Source organism: Semicossyphus pulcher, unplaced genomic scaffold, assembly GCF_022749685.1.
Source record: "Semicossyphus pulcher isolate SPU_LCO1_2020_fin unplaced genomic scaffold, fSemPul1.0.p SCAF_14, whole genome shotgun sequence".
Lineage (NCBI taxonomy): Eukaryota > Metazoa > Chordata > Actinopteri > Labriformes > Labridae > Semicossyphus > Semicossyphus pulcher.
In genome coordinates this window covers 30,060,308-30,084,084 of record NW_027211648.1, presented here as the reverse complement: position 1 = coordinate 30,084,084, position 23,777 = coordinate 30,060,308, and the positions used below count along the sequence as shown (strand labels likewise).

General features: G+C 44.4%; 2 protein-coding genes across 2 annotated transcripts; both read left to right on the top strand.

Annotated features, from left to right (window-relative positions):
• The first annotated feature begins 4,070 nt into the window (after window positions 1–4,070).
• Window positions 4,071–13,366, top strand: ankrd6a (ankyrin repeat domain 6a). Its single transcript, XM_069662355.1, has 14 exons — window positions 4,071–4,220; window positions 4,306–4,404; window positions 4,575–4,673; window positions 4,812–4,910; window positions 6,179–6,277; window positions 7,026–7,103; window positions 7,193–7,294; window positions 7,401–7,559; window positions 8,979–9,128; window positions 9,216–9,368; window positions 10,318–10,431; window positions 10,700–11,003; window positions 12,525–12,888; window positions 13,159–13,366. The coding sequence occupies exons 1-14, from the start codon at window positions 4,071–4,073 to the stop codon at window positions 13,364–13,366; spliced, it is 2,178 nt and encodes a 725-aa protein (XP_069518456.1).
• A 5,964-nt stretch (window positions 13,367–19,330) lies between these two features.
• On the top strand, window positions 19,331–21,897 carry gja10a (gap junction protein alpha 10 a). The gene is made up of 2 exons (XM_069661736.1): window positions 19,331–20,752; window positions 21,859–21,897. The coding sequence occupies exons 1-2, from the start codon at window positions 19,331–19,333 to the stop codon at window positions 21,895–21,897; spliced, it is 1,461 nt and encodes a 486-aa protein (XP_069517837.1).
• The last annotated feature ends 1,880 nt before the right edge of the window (window positions 21,898–23,777 follow it).

The window sequence follows — 23,777 nt, the reverse complement described above, 5'->3', positions numbered from 1 at the left end:
ACAGACCTGTGGAAGGGGGAGTGAGCATGAAGAGGGAGCAAGCAGGAAGAGAGAGCGAGCGAGCATGAAGAGGGAGCGAGCATGAAGAGGGAGCGAGCAGGAAGAGGGAGTGAGCATGAAGAGGGAGCAAGCATGAAGAGGGGAGCATGAAGAGAGAGCGAGCATGAAGAGGGAGCGAGCATGAAGAGGGAGCAAGCATGAAGAAGGTAGCATGAAGAGGGAGCGAGCATGAAGAGGGAGCGAGCATGAAGAGGGAGTGAGCATGAAGAGGGAGCAAGCATGAAGAAGGTAGCATGAAGAGGGAGCGAGCAGGAAGAGGCTGTTTAAATAACATTTACTTGTTTGCACAGAATATTTTGGATCATTTTTCTATAAAGATATCAATATCATGATAGGTACAGAGGGAAAGGACCCAGGTGCAGACCCTAAAAGGATTTAAGGTTCTTGCTTTGATGAGTCCAGGGATAAAATATCACAAGAAAAATCACACGGTCCAGAAAACAAAGAGGAAGACAAAATAACAAAAGGAGGAAATCCACACAAAAAAAACATGGTTAGGTTTGATCAGAAGGAACTGGCACAGAAAGGGGAAGATGAAATACACTGGGAGGTGAGGGCAATCAGGCACAGGTGAGACAATAAGGGCGGGGCACATGATCACACAAGCAGGAGTAAAACAGGAAATGAAAAATAAACACTGACATTAAAGACCAAACAAGGACAATGCATGACAATTAAAGCTTGAACTGAATAAATTGTGTTTCAGCCACCGTTCAGCGGTTAGCATTCTCACCACACTGTCAGAGGGTTCAGACGTAGCGGGCCTTTCTGTGTGGAGTCTGCATGCATACGAAAGATTTCCTGTTTGTGTCACCAGCTGTTCCCGCCCTTACCCTTACGTCACAAAGCACAGCTCCTGTCACAACAGGTAGCTAGCTGGCTAACTAGCTATCATAACCAACGTCACGTAAATTATTTTAAAGATAATTTGAAGCTTAAAGGCCTTTACGGTTTTAACAAGCGTTTGTCGGCTGCATCTGAAATGGGACGACCTTTGACGCGCTGCTGTGACGCAACTGCCCTTCAAATACGTCCTTCGAAGGATGCAGTAACTGTAGTTGAAAGGCGACCTGTCCAGGTGTAACCCCGCCTCTCGCACAAAGACAGCTGGGATCGGCTGTGTGTTGGTTTAATTTATATCAATATTGACATACAAGTCTTTTGTCGTAAATGCTCCACTTTAATCTGACGACAAAACTTCCCTGGTTTTTGTTTTTCATGTTCAGCCAAAGATTAGATTAAAATCAGAACCTTCCCATTAAAGCAGCGTAAACCAGAGATTTAATGCGAGGGTCCTGATCCTAATCCACACGGAAAGATACACGACAGACATGTAGGCCTACGCTAATACAGTGTGTGTGTGTGTGTGTGTGTGTGTGTGTGTGTGTGCGCGCGTGTGTGTCATAGACTCGAGCACGCTATTCTCAAGACAGTTGTTGAACCTTCTCATCACAGATTAACGGCCGTAGACACGATTAAACCTTTTACATGACAGTGAGCGCGTGCAGATGGAGGGTTAAAGGTTTCTTTAGATACTACCTCTCTCTCTCTCTCTCTCTCTCTCTCTCCCTCTCTCTCTCTGTCTCTCTCTCTCTCTCTCTCTCCCTCTCTCTCTCTGTAAGCTGTAGTGCATTAGAACATCTGGAATCCTCTCAGCTCTCCTTCACACACTGAGTATTTAGCCTGCTGTTGTTGCAGCAGCATCATCCTCTTACACCCACAAACACAGAGAGCAACTCCTGGAAAGGCTTGTTTGGATTTCAGGTGGCTGCTCCTTTTTTGTACAGCAGGAAGCAACAGAAGTCTGCAGGCTCCAATGAAGATCAGGTAAATATATAACTGGACTGAACTATTACTTTAGTGAGCAAACAATCGAACAGAAGCGAGACTCGTTTTGAAAGCTGAACCTGATCCAGACAGAAATGATGTTTCCTTAAAACCATGTCAGGCAAAACATCTTATCGATCACTCCTCGCGCTCATGTCGTCCGCTGTCTTCGTTATGTTCTTCAAAGACAAGAGATTGGTGGCTTAAGTTCTGCTTTGTGTTCAACTGAAGATAACGTGAGGGAAGAGCATTCAGAGAAAGTCAAATCCCTGAAATAACAGCACTCGGAGGAATCTCCTGATGAGCAACTTTTTCTATATAAACTTTATAGAACCACTGGTTTGAATCTGAAGAACAGGTAAGGGCTCAGGTTTAGCTCAGATGTTGGGGCGTGCACCCCGTGTACGGAGGCTCAGTCCTCGATGCAGTGACCCGGGGTTGACTCCAACCCTCGGCCCTTTGCTGCATGTCATCTCTTGCCCCTTCTTTCCGACTCTATCCACTGTAGCAGTTAATGTAGTTAAGAAAGCTACTGAATATTTACAGCTGAAATAAAGTGGATCTGAAATGTGAAACCTGAAGGAAGAGGATAAACTGTACATGGATTTAGAGTTCCTCTCCAGCGCTGCTTGATTTGAAAAATAGTTGGTCATGGGGACATGGTCGTCGTTTGGTGCGGCTGAAGAACAAGTCAGGAGAGCTATATTACAATCCTACATGATCCATTTCTTTTCTTTGGTTCAAATTAAGGAAACTGAGCTGTATTTGATATTTGATTTCATTTGTTGTGCCCAAAGTTTACGGCTGCACGGTGGGTCAGTTATTTAGCGCTGTCGCCTCACAGCTAGAGAAGATCGAATCAAATGTTCTTAAAAACCCAGGAACAAAGAACAAGAAACAAAAGGAGGTAATCCTCACCATTATTAAGGAAACTGGTTTCATGTTTTGTGCGCAAAGTTTACTACTGCTGTGCAGTGGTGCAGTGGTTAGCGCTGTAGTCTTACAGCAAGAAGGTTCCTGGTTTGAATCCCGGTTCAGACATAGTGGGCCTTTCTGTGTGGAGTCTGCATGTTCTCCCCGTGCATGCGTGGGTTCACCTCGGGTTCTCCGGCTTCCTACCACAGTTCAAAGACATGCTCGTTAGGTTCACTGGTGACTCTGAACTGCCCGTAGGTGTGAGTGTGAAAGGTTGTCTGTCTCTGTGTGCCAGCCTTGTGATTGACTGGCAATCAGTCCAGGTGTAACCCCGCCTCTCGCCCAATGACCGCTGGGATAGGCTGCAGCCCCCCGCGACCGTGATTAGGATAAGCGTTATAGATGATGGAGGGATGGAAATTTGACTGCCTGCCCTAATCCCCTCCTCTACTTCCACTCCGGTCCAGTTGGTAGTGGTAGCGAACCTCTGGAAGAGGAAGAATAAATCTAGTCCCCTTCTAGTTGATGTTCACAGTTAGAACCAGCCACACACAAGATGAAAACGTGTTCAGAAAAAAGAAAAAGAAAACGTCCCGCTGTGAGGGACATCTGTGAAATGGCAGCGGCAGACTGTCTTGACATTTTCTGTAAATTGTCAGGAGTGCACGTGTGCAAAGGGCTAAAATACTGAAGGAGCATAAACAGAGTTAAGAGCGTTCCAGTGTTGTATGTCCACATGCTTTAAGTTCACGGCTTTGTATAATCACTAACAAAGATTAAAGGGCGACCCCCTGGCATGGAGAGTAATCTGTCTGTCAGCTCGCTCTGCAGCTTTTACATGAAATCCTTTTGTCATTTAGGTCTGATGCTGAACATTAAAGAGCATGAGAGTCACACAGGATTCAGGTCAGCGGTTTTAGGAGCCATTCACAAACTATCTACTATAACTTGATGAATTATCTCCAACTCTGCAGCGTTTCAGCGTATTTTAGCCGTGTGCATCACAGCACCAACTCCTGCACATCTGACATCATGAGGAGCACAGATCTGTTCTACTGTTTCAGCTGATTTTTATTTTACAACAGGATGTTTAAGATCCACCACGTCTGAGCACCGCAGGAGTAAACTCATTCATATTAAGGTGAGTATGAAAAGGAGGTGTTTTTGTCCTTTAATAGTAAAATGATCTTTTAACTCACAAACCACGGTACATGCATGCACACACATACTCTACAGGTGCGTGCATGAATGTGTGTGTGTGAGTAGAGATGAATGAGCAGGCCCTGGTCCACGTCCCCTCGTCGTGCTGCCCGGGTCGGGGTCATCAGACGGCCCTGCACCGAGCTGCCACGGTGGGGAACAGCGACACCATCGCCGCTCTGATTCAGGGAGGCTGTGCTGTCGACCTGCAGGACAGAGTGAGTGCTGGATACGTTTGATACACCTGCAGCACACCTGTTTGATCGATTACATGATGGAAATAGTTTGTGATGCTGTTTGTAGGATGGAAACACGGCGCTGCACGAGGTGTCCTGGCACGGCTTCTCTCACTGTGTCAAACTGCTGACCAAGACAGGAGCCGACGTTCACATCAGGAACAAGGTGGGAAAATAACAATCATTATTATAATGATACTCACTACATTCAACAACACAAGACTGAAAGGAACACATGGACATTTACCAAACAACAGTTGGAGTAAGCTTTACAAAACAAATGTTATATGAGGGGAAAACTCTCTACATTCACTTTAACAGTACGATGTGATTCAGGCAGGTAACACAGCTCTGCACCTGGCCTGTCAGAACGCACACGCTCAGACTGCTCGCCTCCTGCTGCTCGAAGGATCCAAGCCAGACACCAAGAACAACGTGAGTCCTCCAGCATCCCACAATGCACTGAGCTCCATGATGCACGCTCTCTGTCTTTATGATGACACCACGATGCAATAAGTGTGAATAGCTTCACAACGCACTGATCGTAAAACATTACCTGTGTTATGGCTCCAGATGGGGGACACCTGTCTGCACGTTGCTGCTCGCTACAACAACCTGACGCTGGTGAAGATCCTGCTGAGCTCTCTGTGCTCTGTGACCGAGAGAAACCAGGTACCATAAGACACATAGACTGAGTACAGGAAGAGGATGAAGGCATCTGGTTTGTTGTCTACTGGTTTGCAGCCTCGAGATGGGCTGCCGCCATCTTGGTTTTATGGTGTAAATGTAATTAATTACTTCCATTTGTTTTAGCTGTGTTTATGTTTGAGTTCAGTTACTTTTTCTATAAGAACTGCTGCATTTAAACCCAAGTAAATATTTGTTTTATTATTGGAAACTTTTTATACGTATTTAAAGTGATAATCTCAAAGTTCTTGGTTTCATTTTATTTGCGCCCCCTATGGTGATAAAAAGCAACTGCGGGCGCATACGTCCCAGATAACCAGATGTCTGCGGCTGTCTCCCTTTGTCACGGTTGTAACTCTTGATTTTCCTGGCTGACGGTCGCTTTCCTTTTCAGACTGTTTGCTTCATCTGAGCGTCGAGTTTGTTTCTTCTTCTTTGGATTTTCACTTCTTGTTGAACTTGTATCTGTAGTCATCCATCTTTTCTTTGTTTGTTCAGCCATAGTAGATTACTGTTTACTCGCAACACTTGCAGAGAGCGGAAAAGCAGCCGCTTAGCTCCGCCTACCCTCTCTGGCAGACCAACCACTGCTGGCTGAAAACGCGTCACTAACTGGGCGCCGCTTGTGATTTTTACCACGAATGTCGCCACAGACACCCAGCCTGTGTTTGAAATGCCGTAATATATACTATATACTACATGCTATATACTGCATACTACGTTCGGCGGTAGTCTGTAATATGGAGGAGCTTTTCAAATTCATTTTGTAGTATGCTGTACCAGGCGGACGTAAACAATAACCGCTGCTTCTTCAGCTACAGCGCCCCCTTCTGCTGGAATGCTGCTGCTGTCCGTGATTTCAGCTGCTGCTGTGACGTTCCAGCACTTTGCATTGTGGGATACAGTAGGCGAGGTAGACTGGAGATTTTGTCCGAATCAGTACGACATCCGGGTATTTTTGGCATACTGCACATTTTGCTTTTGTTTGCATGCAGACTACATTGCTGCTAGTATAGTCAGCATATCAAACACAGCACCAGCCCATAATAATACTATATACTGCAAATGCAAAGGCTTTCATCAGCGGGCCATCGGCTCAGTCACCATGTGTCACCTCATTCGGCGACTGATAGAGACTTAACAGACATTTATTTACATGAATGGAATATAAAGTACCACTGAAATAAACCGTTATTGAAACACAAACCTACACACACACACTGCCCTGTACATGTGTGTTTGTTTACCTGCAGACAGGGGACACAGCTCTCCACGTGGCGGCGGCTCTGAACCATAAGAGGACAGTGGAGCTCTTACTGGAGGCGGGGACGGATGGCAAAATCAGGAACATCGTAAGTCCCATCTCTGAGCTCATGCTTAGTGCCAACAGGTTCACAGGTCTTATTTTTAATTAAAATGATCACCTTATTCTTAGATGAGATGCTCATAAGAATAATATGAAGTGTCGTCTCATGTCATGTATTATTTCTCTCTCTTGCTCTGTGAGATAAACGATAGATGAAGAATATAAAGACATCAAGTCACAGCTTTCAGATGTTCTAACAGATCTTTATCAGAGCATTACTTCCTCTTAGCGTCTTAGCATCTGTCATTACTGTTCGTTGTTGGTGTAGTGGAGTCCCTTTTAATAACCTGCGAGTGCTCTTTTTAAAGCAGCCTTATCCAGAGATGTAGTGTTGCACTTTTACTGCACATTTAGGGCCCTCACAAGAGAAGGATCTGTGCAGCAGTAAAACAGCAGTGTAAGTGAAACACCTTCCTGTCGTGCAGTCTGATTGTGTGTATTATTAGACTCTCTGTCGCCTGGGGTCACATGACAAAAACAGAATTTTTCCCAAGTTGGCATCACAGAAACAAGCGCCTTTCTGTCTGTTACAAAGCAACCACCTCTATTTGTAACTGGTTTCTTTTAACCAGGAAAGCTCCGTATCACCAGGTCAGCCTCTCTTAAGCTGGTTGTAGTCGCTCAGCAAACTGCAGGACTGTTTCTAACAAGCATTCTGTCAAACTGCAGCAGACAGCCAGAAGCCTCTCAGTATGTTTGTCTTCTGGTGTTTCTGATACTCTGCTCGCTCACAGGCAGGTAGAACCGCCCTGGACAAAGCCAGAGATAACAACCACAAAGATGTTGCAATTCTCCTGGCTAGAGCTCCTCAGGTTGGTGTCAACGTTTCACAAAGTTTTACCTTCAATTAGAAAAACATTGGCTGTAATGTCACAATAGCATGTTTTATAATTGTCTTCAGGTGCATCGCTTCATGAGGAAAACAATAAGGAAGCGAAGAGAGAGACAGAAGGCTGAGCGCCGGAGCCAGTCCGACCCCAGAGAGGAAACTCTACCAAACAAAGTCAGGAAACAGAAATAAAGCATTTCCAGCATGTTCCAAAAGATTTAACCTTTGCTGTCTTTGTTTCAGTGACTGTGTCATTGATTTCACTCTGCGTCCTGATCAGGACAGCAGCTCTCCTGTGGACGAAACCCACAGCAGTGAGCAAACTGCCGTCCAGGTGAGTCCTCACCAACAGAGGAGACGCCAACAACGTGTTCACAAGACCCCAGCGGCTGTCTGCACCACCTGCAGCCCCCGCCAGAGGAGGAGAGTCAGGGTTCAGGTGGGTCTGAAACATTTGGACGAACAGCTGGTCCACAGTGATGTTTTCATGTAACATGTCATTACATGCCAACACTGCAGCTCCCTCTACCACACACACATCCTCCTTGTGCAGGAAGACGTGTAGGAAGCAACATTTTTCTTCCTTTATTGTTTGTAATGGAAACAAAGCCCACCACGTACTGTAGTATCAAAGAGTCCTCGAATCATTGAATGTATAAAGGAAGTTGAGGCGTCCATCATGACGTCACCCACTGGTTTTTGAGCTAACATTTTGAAGCCTCTAGTTTGGCTTGTTCATCTTTTTATCTTTTTTTCTTTTGGAGCCAGAAGTGACCACATGGTCCTTGTTGCAGACTGTCAATCACAGGTAGCCCCGCCCTAAAGCATTTCCTGCTTTATTTGACTCTAAGTCGGAGCATCACTGACTAAATCAGTGGTTCTCAAACTTTCTCTGTCGTGCCCCCCTCTGGAGAAAGAAACATTTCTAGCCCCCCCGCCCCAACAAAATCACAAATGGGTCAATTTTAACTTTTACTGAAAGAAAGTCAAGATCATGATTCTGTTCACTTTTCATTCAGTCATTCGCTGTGCAAAAAAAACCAATTTCAACTGCTCCATCAGACTTTTTCAATTAGAAATATAATAAAATGTGCAATAACTCAGAACAATAACAATAAAGTTCAATCTGTGCAAGAACAACAACAAACAGATTTTTGCTGCAGCTGCCAGACTTTCAGACATAAAACACAAACAGGTCTCTCTTCATCTCTGACCATATTCGCTGTAAATCCAGGAGCAGGAGAAGCGTCGTCATGTTTTCTTGACTTCTTGGATTTTGGATTTGGTCGGCCGTCTTGTTGGTATCTATCAGCTGTTTTTGTTTTCGCAACTGGAAAAATCTTTGTCTTTTGGCAATTTGTTTGTGTACTGTGCCACCCGAAAATGAGTCCGGGTTGTCCGACGTCAAAACATAGTTGCGCCTGCTACATTTTCCTAAACGAAAAAAAAAACACAGGAGTGGTGACGCGCCCCCCCGTCATGCCGCCGTGCCCCCCATGGGGGGCGCACCCCACAGTTTGAGAACCTCTGGACTAAATGAACATCATGCTGTGTTGGAGAAGACTTGAAACTACAGATTGAGACCATAAAGTCATTAAACTCAAATTAGACCTGCATTAGAGGATGCAGGTTTAAGGCACTTCTGCTTCAACTTCCAGTCTGTGGTTAAGATTAATGTGGAGTTGCCTTAAGCTGCAGGTCCTCTCGTGGCCACTAGATGGGAGCATTAAAGTCCCCCAGCCTCAGACACAGACGTCTTCTCATTTCCACCTGATCTAATCTTCTGTCTTATATCGCACATCTTCATGTGGAAACAAATGAGAACAGCCTTTTAGCTGTTTCTTGGAACTCCTTTCAGGTTCTGAAAGAAGATCTGAAAACAGGCAGGAACAACTTGGACATAAAGAAGGATCCGTTCTGTGATGACGATGAAGACAGCCCTGCTCAGGATGGAAAAACGTACCAGCTCTACACTCTGTACCGTGACAAGGACGGCAACATCAGACAGGTTACAGATGATTCTCTCTTTAACTTCAGACATGTTTGTAAAGCAGTGGTTTCGTTGGGTGCCTAATTAATGAATCGCTCTCTGCAGGCACCAACCGATGGATGTCACTGTAAGCCGCTGCTACAGAAGCTGGAGGTCCAGCTGAAGGCCACGCAGGAGGAGATGAGGCTGCACATCCTGAACGTCCAGGAGGCAGTCAACTGCAGGCTGGGACAGATGGACCGCAGGAACCGACACCAGGTCTCCTTCTACCCAGTTTACTTCTGCACCTTTATTGTCTTAGACTGGGTCAGTTTATCTGGTCAAAGATACCAACATCTGTTTCCTGAGTAATGCTGCTGTTTACGTTAAGTATCATGTCAGAAAAGAAAACGATGATGACATTATTGTGCTTGTTGATAATTTTGTTAAAAAGAACATCAAATGCTTTTGGACAGTTTTTGAAGTATGTAAGCCACGTGGTCAAACAAAAAAAATGAAGGGGCCATTTGACGCCCAACTACGTCACACCTGAGCTGACCTGGGGTATTCCATTGGGGCGAGCCAATTACGTCCTCAGTTTCAATGGAGGCCCAATATAGGTGAGCCCGGATGTGTCGATGAAGGGCCTTTGATCAGTTCCATACATGCCCCATTATTAGCTGTGTCCCAATTCAGGGCCGCCATCCTTCGAAGGACTTATTTAAAGGTTGATTACGTCACAGCGGTGCATCGAAGGCTGTCCCATTTTGACGGCTCCAACAGATGTGGCTGACAAATGCATCTGACAATGCCAGCTAGCTACCTGTTGCTAGGCAACCGGAGCGGCGCTTTGTGAGGCAAGGGTAAAGGCGGGAAAAGCTGGTGAAACAGGAAATCCTCCATAGACCAGACCGTCTCATTTAAGTTCGGCCTTGGCGTCTACACAGGCTACGAAGGACTCATCCTTCATAGACTGTGTCCTTCGAAGGATGCAGCCTCGCAATTGAGAAACAGCTCTTGTTAGTGTCGCCCATTTGGGTCCCATCCAGTACTCGCTGTCTGAATGGTTTGCCAGTTTCTAGCACATATATATTATTCTGAGTTGCTCAACACCATCCCGCTTTGGCGCCCACTCTCAGCCCATGCCCAGCTGAAGCCTACGTGACCCCTCACCTGATTCCAAGACGCCTCTTTCTTTCTACAGTCAGAGTCTCTGTGCTTTGTTTAGATCAAAGTGTTGGACATGCTGAGTCAAGAAAGAGCTTCAGCAGAGAGGAGGAACATGATTTACAGGATGGAGCAGAGAGTGGCCCAGGGGAGGGAGGAGACACTGATGACACAGGTACCAGCTACAACTTCCAGCTGACACTTTGTTCTTCATGTAGCAAAGATCTTATCCTAAATCCTAAAAAACAAAAGGATTACATTTCAGTCATTAAAGCCTGTTTCAAGTCTGCGGGCTCAAGCAATCAATTGGTTCAACTCTTTCAGTCATTAAGCCTTAAAGTATGAACAGGGCCCATGTTTGAAGATGAGAGAATAAGCCTTTGAGGTCTAATGAGCATGTGCCCTTGTCGTGGACAGGTTTGATGTCTGTTTCTTACCTCAAGCAGGCAGCAGTGAGTCATGAACTGAAGAGGTGGTGTCTGTCCCAGCTGAGGGACATGGAGGTCCACGTCCCAGCCAAAGCCAAGTACTACAAACTCCTCCCTTCACCATCAGTGGAGCAGTGTGTGGGAGACGCTGACCCGGAGTCCCTCCCCCTGCTGTCCATCATACCTGGAGACAGCAACACGTCGCTGGCCACCTACGTCAACATCCTGCCGTCTAAATCCTCCCACGGTCTGGAAGTCCTGGAGCCGGAGCAGGTGGGGAGCGGGACCTACTTTGAAATGAAAGTGGACAGGTCACCAGGTACGTCCAAGAAACAATGCAGAACAGACACCATTTAAAAGGATCATTCAGGGATGATTTATTGTGACAGCACCAGCAGCTCACAGCGAATGAAACCAGTCTATCTCAATTGTTGTGTAAGGTGGACATACATCTCTTAAGTCAGTAATTGTAGACATGAAGGGGACTCCAGACTGCTATCACCATATCCTCACTGATTGGACACTCGCTTCCTGTTAGCACATGGTGTTAGCATGGTGGCTGTTAGCTCAGGTGAACCAGGTGGTTTTCAATCTCAGATCCCATCGGCTAAAGTCTGAGGCGATATATCCTCTGGGGACACCGGTGAACGTGCCGGGTGGTAAGAGATAATCGACTTCCCATCAAGACTTCCTTTTCCGCGTGCTGCATTGTTACAGAAAGAGAAACCGTGTTCTTGTGATTCACTTGTTATCAACGGGTCTTACCTTCGCCCAAATTTCAACATCATGATGCAGATTTATAGAAGTAAAAATTGAAGCTTTGACAGGTCTGTCCTCAAGAGCAGAAGAAAACTTTTAAAATGCTCGTTTGTTGAACGGAGGTCGGATCCATCTGATGCATTCGAGGAAGTCGGGAAATCAAAACGCTGATCGGCTTTCGTGACACAGCGTCAAGGGAATTCATCTCAAGTTAAATTTTAGATCTACAACAGATTGTTAGCTGTTAGCTGTTAGCATGCAGACGTCTGTTTATAGAGATTAACAAGAAGCTAAATCGTCGTGATGGTGTTATGGTGGATCATGTTCCGCCTGCTTTTGCATACGCCGCAGCCTGCTGATATGTGATTGGTCAGTATTACTCGGACAGCAAGCGTAGTTCAAATAGAACACTTGCCTTCCCAGAAGTCCACGTCGCTGCCTACAGATTCTATATTTCTTAGGTGGTTTTAAGTACGAAGGAAGGAAACACCTGCTAAATAATTCTGCAAACCCATCATTTGCTTTATGGTCTCAATCACCACAGATAACACAAACCGCTGCACACACAGGGGCAGCTGTGGCCAAACACTGCTTCAGTTTCTGCTGCAGTCTTTTTTCCTGTAAATTTCCAACAGGAAACAACAGGATGGGAAAAACGGCTCAATGGGAATCCAGTCCAGTCTTTGTAAGATCCTAAAAGCTGTGACTAAAAGTTTTTAGAGCGTGTTAAAATAGAGTCATTCGATGTAGTGCTACGACATGAGATGACCACGAGCCAACTCCAGTACAACTCAGCAAACTCCATCTGCTCAGGAAAATAAAGATCAGAAATCTGAGCCTCCTTGAAGAATTAAACTTTCTACATTTTTACATCTAATTGAGGGTGGCATCTTGGTGCTGTGGTCAGCACTGTTCTCCTGGTTCGGCCGGCCGCCAGGAGCCTTTCTGTGTGAAGTTTGTGTGTTCTCTCCATGGATATAAAAACATTACTTATTGAACAGATTCTCTTTTCATTTTGTGGGTCATCTCTGGTCAATTGGCATTGATTATATCTCCTCTCACCCCCTCCCTGTCTCGTCAGATGATTATGAGAACACAGCCCTGTTCCCTCTGCCTGTCCCAAACACCTCCGGCCTCCTGCTGGGCTCTGTGGACCCCCTCTGGCAGCCTCCGGGAGTGCAGGACAGTCCCATCGCACCAATATTCTGTGGGGAGGGCTTCTCCAGCAGCAGCAGCAGCTGGTCCAGCATCAGCGACCAGGCGCCCAGACTGATCCAGCATCAGGAAAACAGCTTTGACAGGAACCACTTTGGAGAGCTGATGAGTGCCCGCAGGCGTGCAGGGATACACGCTGAGGGAACCAGGACACTGGAGTTCTTCATCGACCATCCCATCGAGCCCACGTTCATCCAGGAGAGGAACAATCTGCACGCGAAGGAGGTGAGTGAACCGATGGGTGGTTGTTTCAAACATGTTATAAATCATTTTCTCCAAGCCTGGGAGGATTATTCATTTGTTTCCTGTAGTTTTAGGTCATTGTTTCCACCAGTAGTAATAAAGCTATGCTCAAAAACATCCAGCCTTCATGCTTAGCTCGGCTAATCATCTCCCACCTCTAGCCTTGTACGTATAGGTGGTGTATGGACAGAGTCTGATGATATTTAAACTCAATAGACAAACAAAATAACATTAATGATGTTGTTTCCTTCCTGTCAGGTGACTCAGCGTTTCTTTGAGACGGTGTCGATCCAGCTGGAGCGTTGGTACGAGAGGAAGCTCGTGGAGGTGGAGCAGCAGACGGAGATCAGATCTCAGCGGGACAGGACGGAGCTGCTGCAGCGAATCAGCTTGCTGGAGGAGGAGCTTCAGAGGCTGAAGGCCAATGAGGATGCAGAACCGCTGTTGCGCCTTGACAGTGAATAATACCTGGAGGGAGACTGACAGAGAGCAGATGAACGTTTGCACTTTGATTGAACGTTTATGAACTCAGCTGCAGCCAGCAAAATGCATAAACAAGAGTATTTATTACATGATATGAATGACAGTTAATTTATATTATTTGCTGCTAGTTAACTGACGAAGCAAGTGTTGCAAAGTTTCTGCACATAGAAACCCCTCATGTTACACACACATCCTTTAAAGTGAAAGTAACAAAACTTCATGGATGCACAATCTTCTAACTGTACAGAAGCTTAATGAGCAAAATGTACTTCAAGTCTTAAATCATGAATGTTTATATCACATGAAGCACTCCGTTTGTTTCTGGCAGAGGAGCTTTGTTGCGTCACTGTTTACCTACGCTCCGCCTTGTTTAACCGTCACCTGTCAAATAAAGGCAAAACCCTTTTAAGTTTATTACAATTACTGGATCATTATTATTATTTATCTCTTAATGTTTATCCTCTACTTTAATGTTACACTCGGTCTAGCTAATCATGATTACTTAAAATAATATGTTTTATTAATGTAAATTCAAATTAAAGAAGTAGTTGTGCAATAAAAGATATTTGCACTTCTTGATAAGTGAAATATTGATTGATTGATTAAAGTACAAGTAGCGTAAAACTGTAGGTAAAGTACTGAAGTAATTACAAAGTGTTAAATATGTCTGTGAAAGCTGTGAAAGCTGGGTAACTACATCGATTGAATGTCCCAACATGATATTAACAGCACGTGTTGATGAGCCGAGGTCTGGTGTCAACAAACAGACTGACCCACCAAAGTCCCGCCCCCCCGCTGCTCAGCTGTCCGTCAGGCCGTCGCTGGGCGGAGCCCCCGGTGAAGCAGCCGCTGGTTGTGTAACCCAATGATCCTGGTGTGACATCTGGCCTCAGCGACCACAGCCACGGCTTCTGAAGGGAAAATCAAATCAATGCTCCATTGACTCTGTCAGAGCGCGATGGAAACCTAATTAAAGGCCCTGCAGGCACAGCTGGTCATTTTATGCAGCCAAGCACCAGGCCTCTCAATTCAAGCCGGTAATATGTACTATTGCTTTACTCTGTGCGCTGAGGGAGGCGGTCTGCTGGTGTCAGCATTCAATATGTTTAAAACTCAAGCCTGTGTCGTGCAAAGGTTCAACAGTATTTGGACAAACAGCATTGCCTTCTGGTCCAAACTACATTACTAAAGTATGCAATACAAAACTGAACTCATGCATGTGCTGTAGAAAAGTCTGCAGAGCGACGTTACAAAGTTACAGTTATATTTAGCAGACGCTTTCGTCCAAAGTGACATCTGAGAGTTAACACAACACGAGCAACGATCGAGACAGGACGGAACGAAGTCAGGAAGAGCCAACAAACAGCCTCAGGTGCGACCGGACACTGCTGCTGACAGGAAGTGTGTAGGGCATTTTTTGTTGTTGTTTTGTTTTGATAATAATCATCATCATCATCATCATGAGAATCCTAATCAACATAAACTACATCCTCAATGTCGTCATCATCAATAGCATCAATATCATGAAGGTCAGAGGTCATAAAGAGCTGGGTCTTTAGCTTCTTCTTAAAGGTGAAAGGGACTCTGCGGACCGAGTGGAGTTTGGTAGCTCGTTCCACCACCGAGACGACTGAGGAGAAGAGTCGAGTTAGGTTAGCCAGCTGGGAGCCAGTGGAGGGACATGGATAAGACCAGTCGAGCTGCTGCGTTCTGGATCATCTGCAGAGGTTTGAATGTGCATGCAGGAAGGCCTGCCAGGAGGGAGTTGCAGTAGTCAGTGCGTGATTTCCGGGAGCTGGCACCAGCAGGTGTGTTGCATGCTCTGACAGGTAGAGAACTGATATATTCTAACAGTCTAAAGTACGGTGGCCCCGAGAGCTCAATGCAACTAAAGAAAACACAGGCAGGAAGACAAAACAAAAGACACTCAGAAAACACCTTCAGTGGTTGGTTTTGTTTTCTCTCTTTGCAGAAGAGTCTTTTTTTGCATCAAACTCTCAAAGCTTTTGTTTAAATGAGAGCAGATACGAGAAAAACATTTAGAGCTTTACGGGAAAAGTAAAAATATATTCACATGTAAATGATACAACATAAGGCAGCATATTAGGGCTGCTGTAGGTTATACAATACAGAGATTTAACTCTTAATTTAAGGAAAAAAACGTGGAGAAAGTACTTGAAACGTCTTCTTGCTTTCTGGACGTGGTATCATATAAAGTGAGTTGGGAAAATGTCTCTTTAAATTCCAGATGATTATGGTAATTGGGTAATTCTTGGCTTAACTCCTGTTAACTTCATGGTTGCTTGCAAATTAAAATGTACATAATACATGGAAACCCAAACCCCAATACATGGAAAGCGAGGTTAGGCTAACCCTAACCCAAGGTTACGTCACAGTCGTGTAAAGAAAGTGAAGCTGACAAAGTTTTGAATGTTTATGTTCAACTGAAAAACTTTTGAACTTTCATCAACCCCAATTCTGTAAAGCTGAACTGCAGCTGGAGTCAAATACAAAAGCAAACAGTTGCTTCTTTACTTCAGACATCAGCTCATTATCAATAAGAGAGTCAGGTTTGAGTCTACCTGATCGTTTTCAGACAGCTTTGTCTCCCTCTTAGCTCTGCTTTTGGTCTCCACCACCTCCTGAGAAAATAAAAACCTGGCTCTGTAGCAACTAGATGCTCGACTTTCTTCACCAGCTGGTCTCTAACTTCCTGTCTGATGTTTGCTGCTGATAACAGCAAATGTATCCCCAGATGATTCCCAATCCCATTCACGTGTTCTCATGTGTTCTTTGTGTAAATGTGTCTTTTTTCCACTATTGAGTATTTTCACATGAGGGCTTTGACAGAACAATGTGTCTGCAGACTGGATTGAATTATCACAGCAGGGAAGCCAGGCAGTCATGCATGCTCGTACATGCACCCAGCTCACACCAAAGTAAGACCTGCTCGCAGGATGGCAGGTAGTGGCGTCCACTGAACCACATTACCCACTTTAGATGCAGCAGCCTCTCTTTTGGCTCGGTTACATCTTTATGTTGGTGGCACTAGAAAGAGTTTGTATGTGAAAGAGCAACCATAAACAAATATCACCTCTCTCTGTTGGAGAGGCAGATATTGATGGCACTGGTTGGCGCTGGCACTGTTGGCGTGGGAGAAGGGAAGGGGGGTTGGGCATTGTCCCGTCGGGAGGCAATCGATTGTCACATCCTGTGAACCCTGCATGTAACACGGTAGAGCACTCTGACACACAGCGAGCCAAACAACACACACAGATACACGGAGAGACAAAGACCGAGGAGAGCTGAGGGATGTGGGCTGGAGGTCCAGGACCAACGCAAGAGGACCACCAAGCATCTCCATGGGGTAGCCCAACAGACTTCCTGGGATGCTTATATAACATGATGAAGTTCATCAAGAGACAAAGGGAACCCAAACCAGTGATATGTAAGTGCTGCTCAAATGGTTGCTTCTTTGAACAAGTCACAAAGTAAAGTGTGAAACAGGAATGTCTCATGTAAAACAGTTTGTTCAGATGGCCTGACTAGTAAGTCAAAAATTACATTATTTTATTCATTATCACAAAATTACCGTTCCAGTTGATCTTTTTAACTTTCCTCGCACTCAAAGCATTTCATCTGCATCCGTACAGAAGAGGAAATCCACCGTAAAGTATCATTTGCATGCTACTACGCGGCTCGATTTGATTTTGAATGCGTTGTATCAACATGGTGCACACAGAAAATGGTGCTGGTCAGAGCAGCGACAAGAGGACGACAAAGCTCCAGTGATATGATCGTATCGTCAATGTTGCAATAACAAGTTAAAACATTGCGGTTGATGTTTTAACTGCACTTTTGTCAAAGCCTTGAAAAAGATGGTTCAAATGTCAGCGATACAAAATGTTTTTTATCCGTGTCTCTGAACTCCAGATCGTTCTAACCAGAGTCGGCTTCAAATACATGTCAGACATCAAACTGGTGTATCAGTGTATTAAGCTGTTATATGCGCTACGTATTTAAATGCATGATTAAGTTACTGTGTAAAGCATCAGTATGTAAAACCACTGTGTTTTGGGGTCTGACGAAACATTTTCTTGGGACAAGGCTTTTTACATGTCTGTACATCACATGATTGACAGTCTACTACAGTCAAACATCAACATCAGCCCTGCTCCACCTGATTGGACGAGCACACCGCTCACCAGCGTATCAGTGGTCACTGCAATTTAACATATGAAAAAACAAAGCCTCTTAAATTGCTCCTACATTAGCTCTCTTAATGGTTTTAAATACCAAATATAGAAGGTCTGATTGTTTGAGCCTTTTGTGATGTTTGGAAGCTTCGCACGTTTTTCTTAGTTTGACAAACAGTCCAATTTGCATCTTAATACATTCTCATTGTAAATTGTCTTTGATGATGATGATGGTATTCTACATATTTCTTCCTGCTAACAGATCCCATGTGCACAATCAAACAATGAATGAATGAATGAACTAACAACTATTCAAAGCCATATACTGAATATATCTTCATCCTTTGAGCCATAGAGCTCTATTGTTGTTAGAACCTGTTGGGTTGGATGAAAAGTTTCTTCATTACCAAAAAAAAACATTTTATGACCCAGTTCCACAAAACTGTCCCGCTGGTGGAGCCTGAAATGTGCCTCTGAAAGCCTCTGAAAATCGTCTCCAGAGAATCCCATCTGTGTTTAGAGGCCAGCTGTTTTAGGAAGTTGAGCAAAAGACTGTCTATTGGTTACTAAGACTGACTGTCTTAGGAACCAATGCTTAGGAACCAATGGTTACTAAGACTTACTGTCTTAGGAACCAATGCTTAGGAACCAATGGTTACTAAGACTGACTGTCTTAGTAACCAATGGGGTTGAGATTGAGAGCCAAAGACAGGGAAGAGGGTTCAGATAGCACTGACAGCGACTGACGATCATTCGTTTTCTTCATGGGTTTAAAGATGCAGAACACCAGCTATATTTCTAAAGTACAACTTGGTTCACTTTATGTAGATTTGTCCACAGAGTCTGTCCATTGTGCTTACCAAAGTAAGGACTAAAGTCCTGAGATCTTGGAATGTCTTAGAACACTGAAAATAGATGCAACAGGAAACAAAGACAAGCAGTCTGACGTTCAGAGAGGTGACAACCCAGCCTTTACGTCAGAACAGGACCAACATGAGTCAGACCTGGGCGGAAATGTGGGGCACATCTGGAACATCCAACTGGGACCCAGCAAAGTTTGTCCTCCTTTGTTTGCATGGAGGTAAGCCCAGATTGGTTGATGAAGGGCCCTCGATGGGCTTCAATTAGGGCCTGTAATGCAGGAGTACAGCCAACTTTGGACCTTTCCAGTTCCATCGTTCGCTGTTTAAATGGTATGCCCATTTCCATCCCACGTATATTCTACTGGGTTGGCCAAGTGAAGGCACTGGGAGGAGGTATACAAACCCTCACATTAGCTAAAGTATATGGAACAACTACAATCAAAATGTTAAGTCTTAAACACACAATAGCTCACAACACAACCTCTGGTTTAACTGGAATATATTTGCGTCCCTATTGTTGACTTTCCTTTGCCATGAGGTTATTGGTGACAAGTTGTTGCACGACTTGTGCTTTTACCTCCAAAGAAGCAGGAGCTTGTCTGGCTAAACTGTGACCTTATGTGCAGCCTCTCTGACTGCTTGTGTATCTCGCCTTATGGCATGTAATTTATGTTGCAGTGATCTCCTAAATCTCTTGAGTGAGTAGAATGGATCGCCCAAGCTACAGAAATAAACCAATGTTGTAATAAGCTTCAGCTTTTCTTTTCCATTTTAATAACAAACACTGACCTCATTCTGAAGTCCAGCTTTGTAAGGTAATGTGTTGTCGTGCGTTCTGTGTCTCCACAGTTTGAGGAAATGTGGCATTGAAGTGGTGACAAGCCGACATGGGTGACTGGAACCTACTGGGCAGCATCCTAGAAGAGGTCCACATTCATTCCACCATCGTGGGCAAGATCTGGCTTACCATACTCTTCATATTCCGAATGCTGATCCTGGGTGCCGCTGCTGAGGACGTCTGGGACGACGAGCAGTCAGAGTTTGTCTGCAACACTGACCAGCCAGGCTGCAAGGCGGTCTGTTACGACCGTGCCTTTCCAATCTCCCTCATTCGCTTCTGGGTCCTGCAAGTCATCTTTGTCTCTGCGCCCTCGCTGGTCTACATGGGCCATGCCCTCTACTGTATGCGAACACTGGAGAAGGAGCGCCACCGGAAACGAGCACAGCTAAAAGATGAGATGGATGATGCTGAGTTGGCGCTGGACGAACATAAGCGCATGGAGAGGGAGCTGAGGAGGCTGGACGAGCAGAGGAAGGTGAAAAAGGCTCCTCTCAGAGGTTCTCTGTTGAGAACCTACATTATCCATATCCTTACACGCTCTGCGGTGGAGGTCTGCTTCATCCTGGGCCAGTTTGTACTATATGGTATCCAGCTGGATCCACTCTTTAAGTGTGAGAGGCTGCCCTGCCCCAACAGTGTAGACTGTTACATCTCCAGGCCCACAGAGAAGACCATCTTCATGGTCTTTATGATTATTATCGCTGGTGTGTCACTTTTCCTTAACATTCTGGAAATATCCCATTTGGGCATCAGGAAAATCAAACAGACTCTTTATGGAGAGAGGTACACAGAGGATGACAGTTTGGTTTACAAGCACAAGAGAAAGACTTCCTTACCACACCTCTGTGTGATGAGTAATGTATCACCTCACAACGGACCTTTGACTCAGACCTTTAAAGTGATTCCAGAGGCAGACATGAAGTCGCCTTATTACAACAAAGGCAGCCACGATGCACAGAGACAGTACAGCTTGGCTCATCTGGTACAGACCAGCTTCGTCTGCCCCCAACCTAGGATGCCGCTGAGCTCTGGCCAGAACTGTGCTATCCAAGCCCCCCAAACCCATGAAGGTCCAGAGGTCCGCACAGCTTATGTGGACGACCATGCAGGCTGGTCTTCTGCAGTGTCCAATGAGGACATAATTACAACAATCCATCACAACGAACCCCATGAGGGAGAACAACTTCACCCCAGCCATATTGAAGCTCTGCTGTCGAGTAGCACCCTGAGGCCCAGCGCTATCAGAGAACGGTATGAGAACGAGCACAGGGACTCAGTAGCGAGTGAGGTCATAATCCCCAATCCCAGAAAGACCAGCTTCATGATCAGGCCACCGTCCGAGAGTTTGTCCTCAATGACTGGCTCCACGAGCCCCTCTCTACATACCTCAGAGGAGTCGGATGAACTGGGCTCCCTGCAGGGAGACATGCCCATGATGCCGCCTCCTGGAGGCCGAAGAATGTCAATGGCAAGTAAAGAGCAGAGATAATGTCGTGTGTCTGAATGTCATTTAGCATCAGTCCAGAGCTCTGAATGCTACATTAGAAAGGTGCTCCTAACTATCTAGGAGCAGCTAGTCTCCCTCCTGGGTTTCATCTGTCATTCTTGTCTTGACCACAAACGTGTTACCAGTTATAACTAAATAAAACATGAAGCAGTCGCATGTGAATTATCAAAGAACTGGCAGAAAACTCTGAAGCTTGCTCACTGAGAGAGTTGAGGTTAAGTATTTAGTCTGCAACGAACAAATGACGACAAATGACAGTAATCTGTTCAGTCAGTGTTTTCAGTGGAAGTATAAGAAGAAGAAATGAAACTGCTCTGAAGTTATTTCAGATAATGCCAAACAAACGAGAGGCCATGTGAAAAGTAAAACAGCCACAACAACAGAGAGGAGGCGATTGGCTGACCGTGATGATGTCACGTTTACAACACTGACTCCAACTTTACAAAGTGATAGTCTTTGAATAGAATCAGGAAGATAGACAAAATAAATTAACAATATTTGTATTCATTTCAACAAAAATGTGATGCCTTATTTTTTAAGTATCCAAACAAATGACATTTGATAACATATATTCAAATGTATGATTATAGTTGATCTCAAAACTAGAAAGTCAAACTGTACACTCAACCTAATCATTTGTAGAAGTTTAATTTTATCTGCTGAATATTTTGTTATTTTAAAACCTCTTTAACATTTTAAAATATTTTGTTAATATAGCAATTCATCTGCACACGACTGCTCTGTTTGTGCACACGACGCCCCGCTGAGCTACATAGAGTCGAAAAGTGCAACCTCATCAACAATGGCAAGACACATAAACTAATGGAGGCATGTGTAAACACCCCGGGAATGTTGTTTAGATTTGTATTTGTAATGAATAGATGTCAATGACTTATTCATCAGTTTACTGTAGGTTTACGGAGATGTGTTCGTGCACCTGAAGACATGTACTGAGAGATGGTGTCTCTAAACATGTGCTTGAGGTATGTGTGTGTGTGTGTGTGTGTGTGTTTGTGTGCCCAGCATGAGCCGCAGTCTAAATCAAAGCTGAATTCTTGTCTTTTCAGAGCATGTTTCTGGATATCTCCTCTATCATGAAGAAGTGAAGAGGCTAACATCAGGGCCAGGAGACGTTCGTCCTACAGCTCAGTTTGGGTCACAAACTGGGGAGATACTGTATCAATGATCCAGCCATCGGTATTGATCCATCAAGTCACAAGGAGGCCACGACCAATAAGTCTTGATGAGACTGCGAACTCAGTGCCAAAGCCCAGTATGTTTTGGATTTGAAGCACCTTAAAACGTCCACATGTGGGTACGAACGGACTGGACTGTATCTTTCACATACATCCATCCTGGATCATGGAGCAAACTCCTCAGAGGACCTGTTTGCTTGTGTAACTTTTTAATCTTAAAATACTTTTTCTAAGTCAAAGACTTAAAATCTGTGTAAATGTGTACAATCATTTATATGAAGTCATTTCATGGCAAATTATGATACTTTATATTATATTCAGATTAAATGCTTCTTAACAAACAGCCATCATTTGGTGAACAGACACTGAATCAACACCACACCGCAGGTTCTCATGCTTTCTGTTTTTATTTCTCAACAAAAAAATTGCCTCGGCAAAAGGCTGTTTTTTTTTCTTTAAACCTTTTTCATATCAAATAAACAAAACTTGACATGTTGCACAATATTTACAAAAATCTAAACAAAACACAAGTCATCTGAACATTCAAAGATAAAAAAGGAAATCTGCATAAAACAGTCGTGTTGCAGGTACTCAAAAAAAGGACACGTAAAAAATGGCTCACCAAAATCTACAAATACAATGAAGAAACCACCGTAAAAAGTTAGAAACAACGCCACAGAAACTGTCTACATTTCTATCGTACAGTCCTTACCCATAAGAAGAGGTATGCTGAATCATCAAGGTAGATAAGTGCTAAAGAGTCTGTTCAACTAAGATTAAAAAAATCACAATCTGAGATTCAAGTGGCCCCGACAATGCTTCGTGTAAACAGATTGGATTCAGTTGGTACTTTCTTCAGTCTGCCAACAAGTGCTGTCACTAAAACTCCTCCCTGATTAAAAAGAAGATCTGCTCAAGGTTCAGACTCGTGTCAGGATGAGATGCTGGAAAGTTGAAAATGCCGTATTATCTATTCAAAGTGGGAACTTGAGTCATCTGTCAGGTTGAGATGGCAGATTGATGTAAAGCACATTTAATAACAGTAAACATACAAGTGGAATATTGCTGCTGACTATTTTGCACTTCTGAATTCTCATTTCTTGAACAGTTTGATCATCAGCTTGCAGAAACGTTCGTGTTTCTTTCACTGATAACATCAAGTCAGCTTTAGTGATGCAGTTGTAAGTGATTGATCTTCAGTCAGCATTGCAGGACCTCCGACAGCATTACAAACATGCAATGGATTACCGAACTCACGTTTCAAGCCCTGTGTCCTACAAATGACATTAATGTACTTCTTATGTACTCCTTACTTATACCACCCATACCACCTAAACCACCCATACCACCTAGTATACCACCCATACCATCCATTCCACCCATACCACCTAGTATACCACTCATACCACCTAAACCACCATACCACCTAGTATACCACCCATACCACCTAAACCACCCGTACCCCCATACCACCTAGTATACCACCTAAACCACCCATACCAGCTAGTATACCACCTAAACCACCCATACCCCCATAACATCCATATCACCTAGTATACCACCTAAACCACCCATACCAGCTAGTATACCACCTAAACCACCCATACCCCCATAACATCCATATCACCTAGTATACCACCTAAACCACCCGTACCACCTACACCACCTCATATACAAAGGTCATTTTTAGGACACAGGGCTGGAAAAATCAAGAGTTTGTTTTTAAAATAGCAATAAAAAGGATTTGGAATTTGTCGCCGGGCGAATACAAGTAAACAATAAAATATATT

Excerpts from the sequence above, each read along its gene's own strand:
- ankrd6a (XM_069662355.1), top strand. The coding sequence starts at position 4,071 with ATGAATGAGCAGGCCCTGGTCCACGTCCCCTCGTCGTGCTGCCCGGGT. Across the intron at positions 4,674-4,811 it reads AGCCAGACACCAAGAACAAC|ATGGGGGACACCTGTCTGCA; the intron begins GTGAGTCCTCCA and ends TTATGGCTCCAG. Across the intron at positions 7,104-7,192 it reads TCCTGGCTAGAGCTCCTCAG|GTGCATCGCTTCATGAGGAA; the intron begins GTTGGTGTCAAC and ends AATTGTCTTCAG.
- gja10a (XM_069661736.1), top strand. The coding sequence starts at position 19,331 with ATGGGTGACTGGAACCTACTGGGCAGCATCCTAGAAGAGGTCCACATT. Across the intron at positions 20,753-21,858 it reads GAGGCCGAAGAATGTCAATG|AGCATGTTTCTGGATATCTC; the intron begins GCAAGTAAAGAG and ends TTGTCTTTTCAG.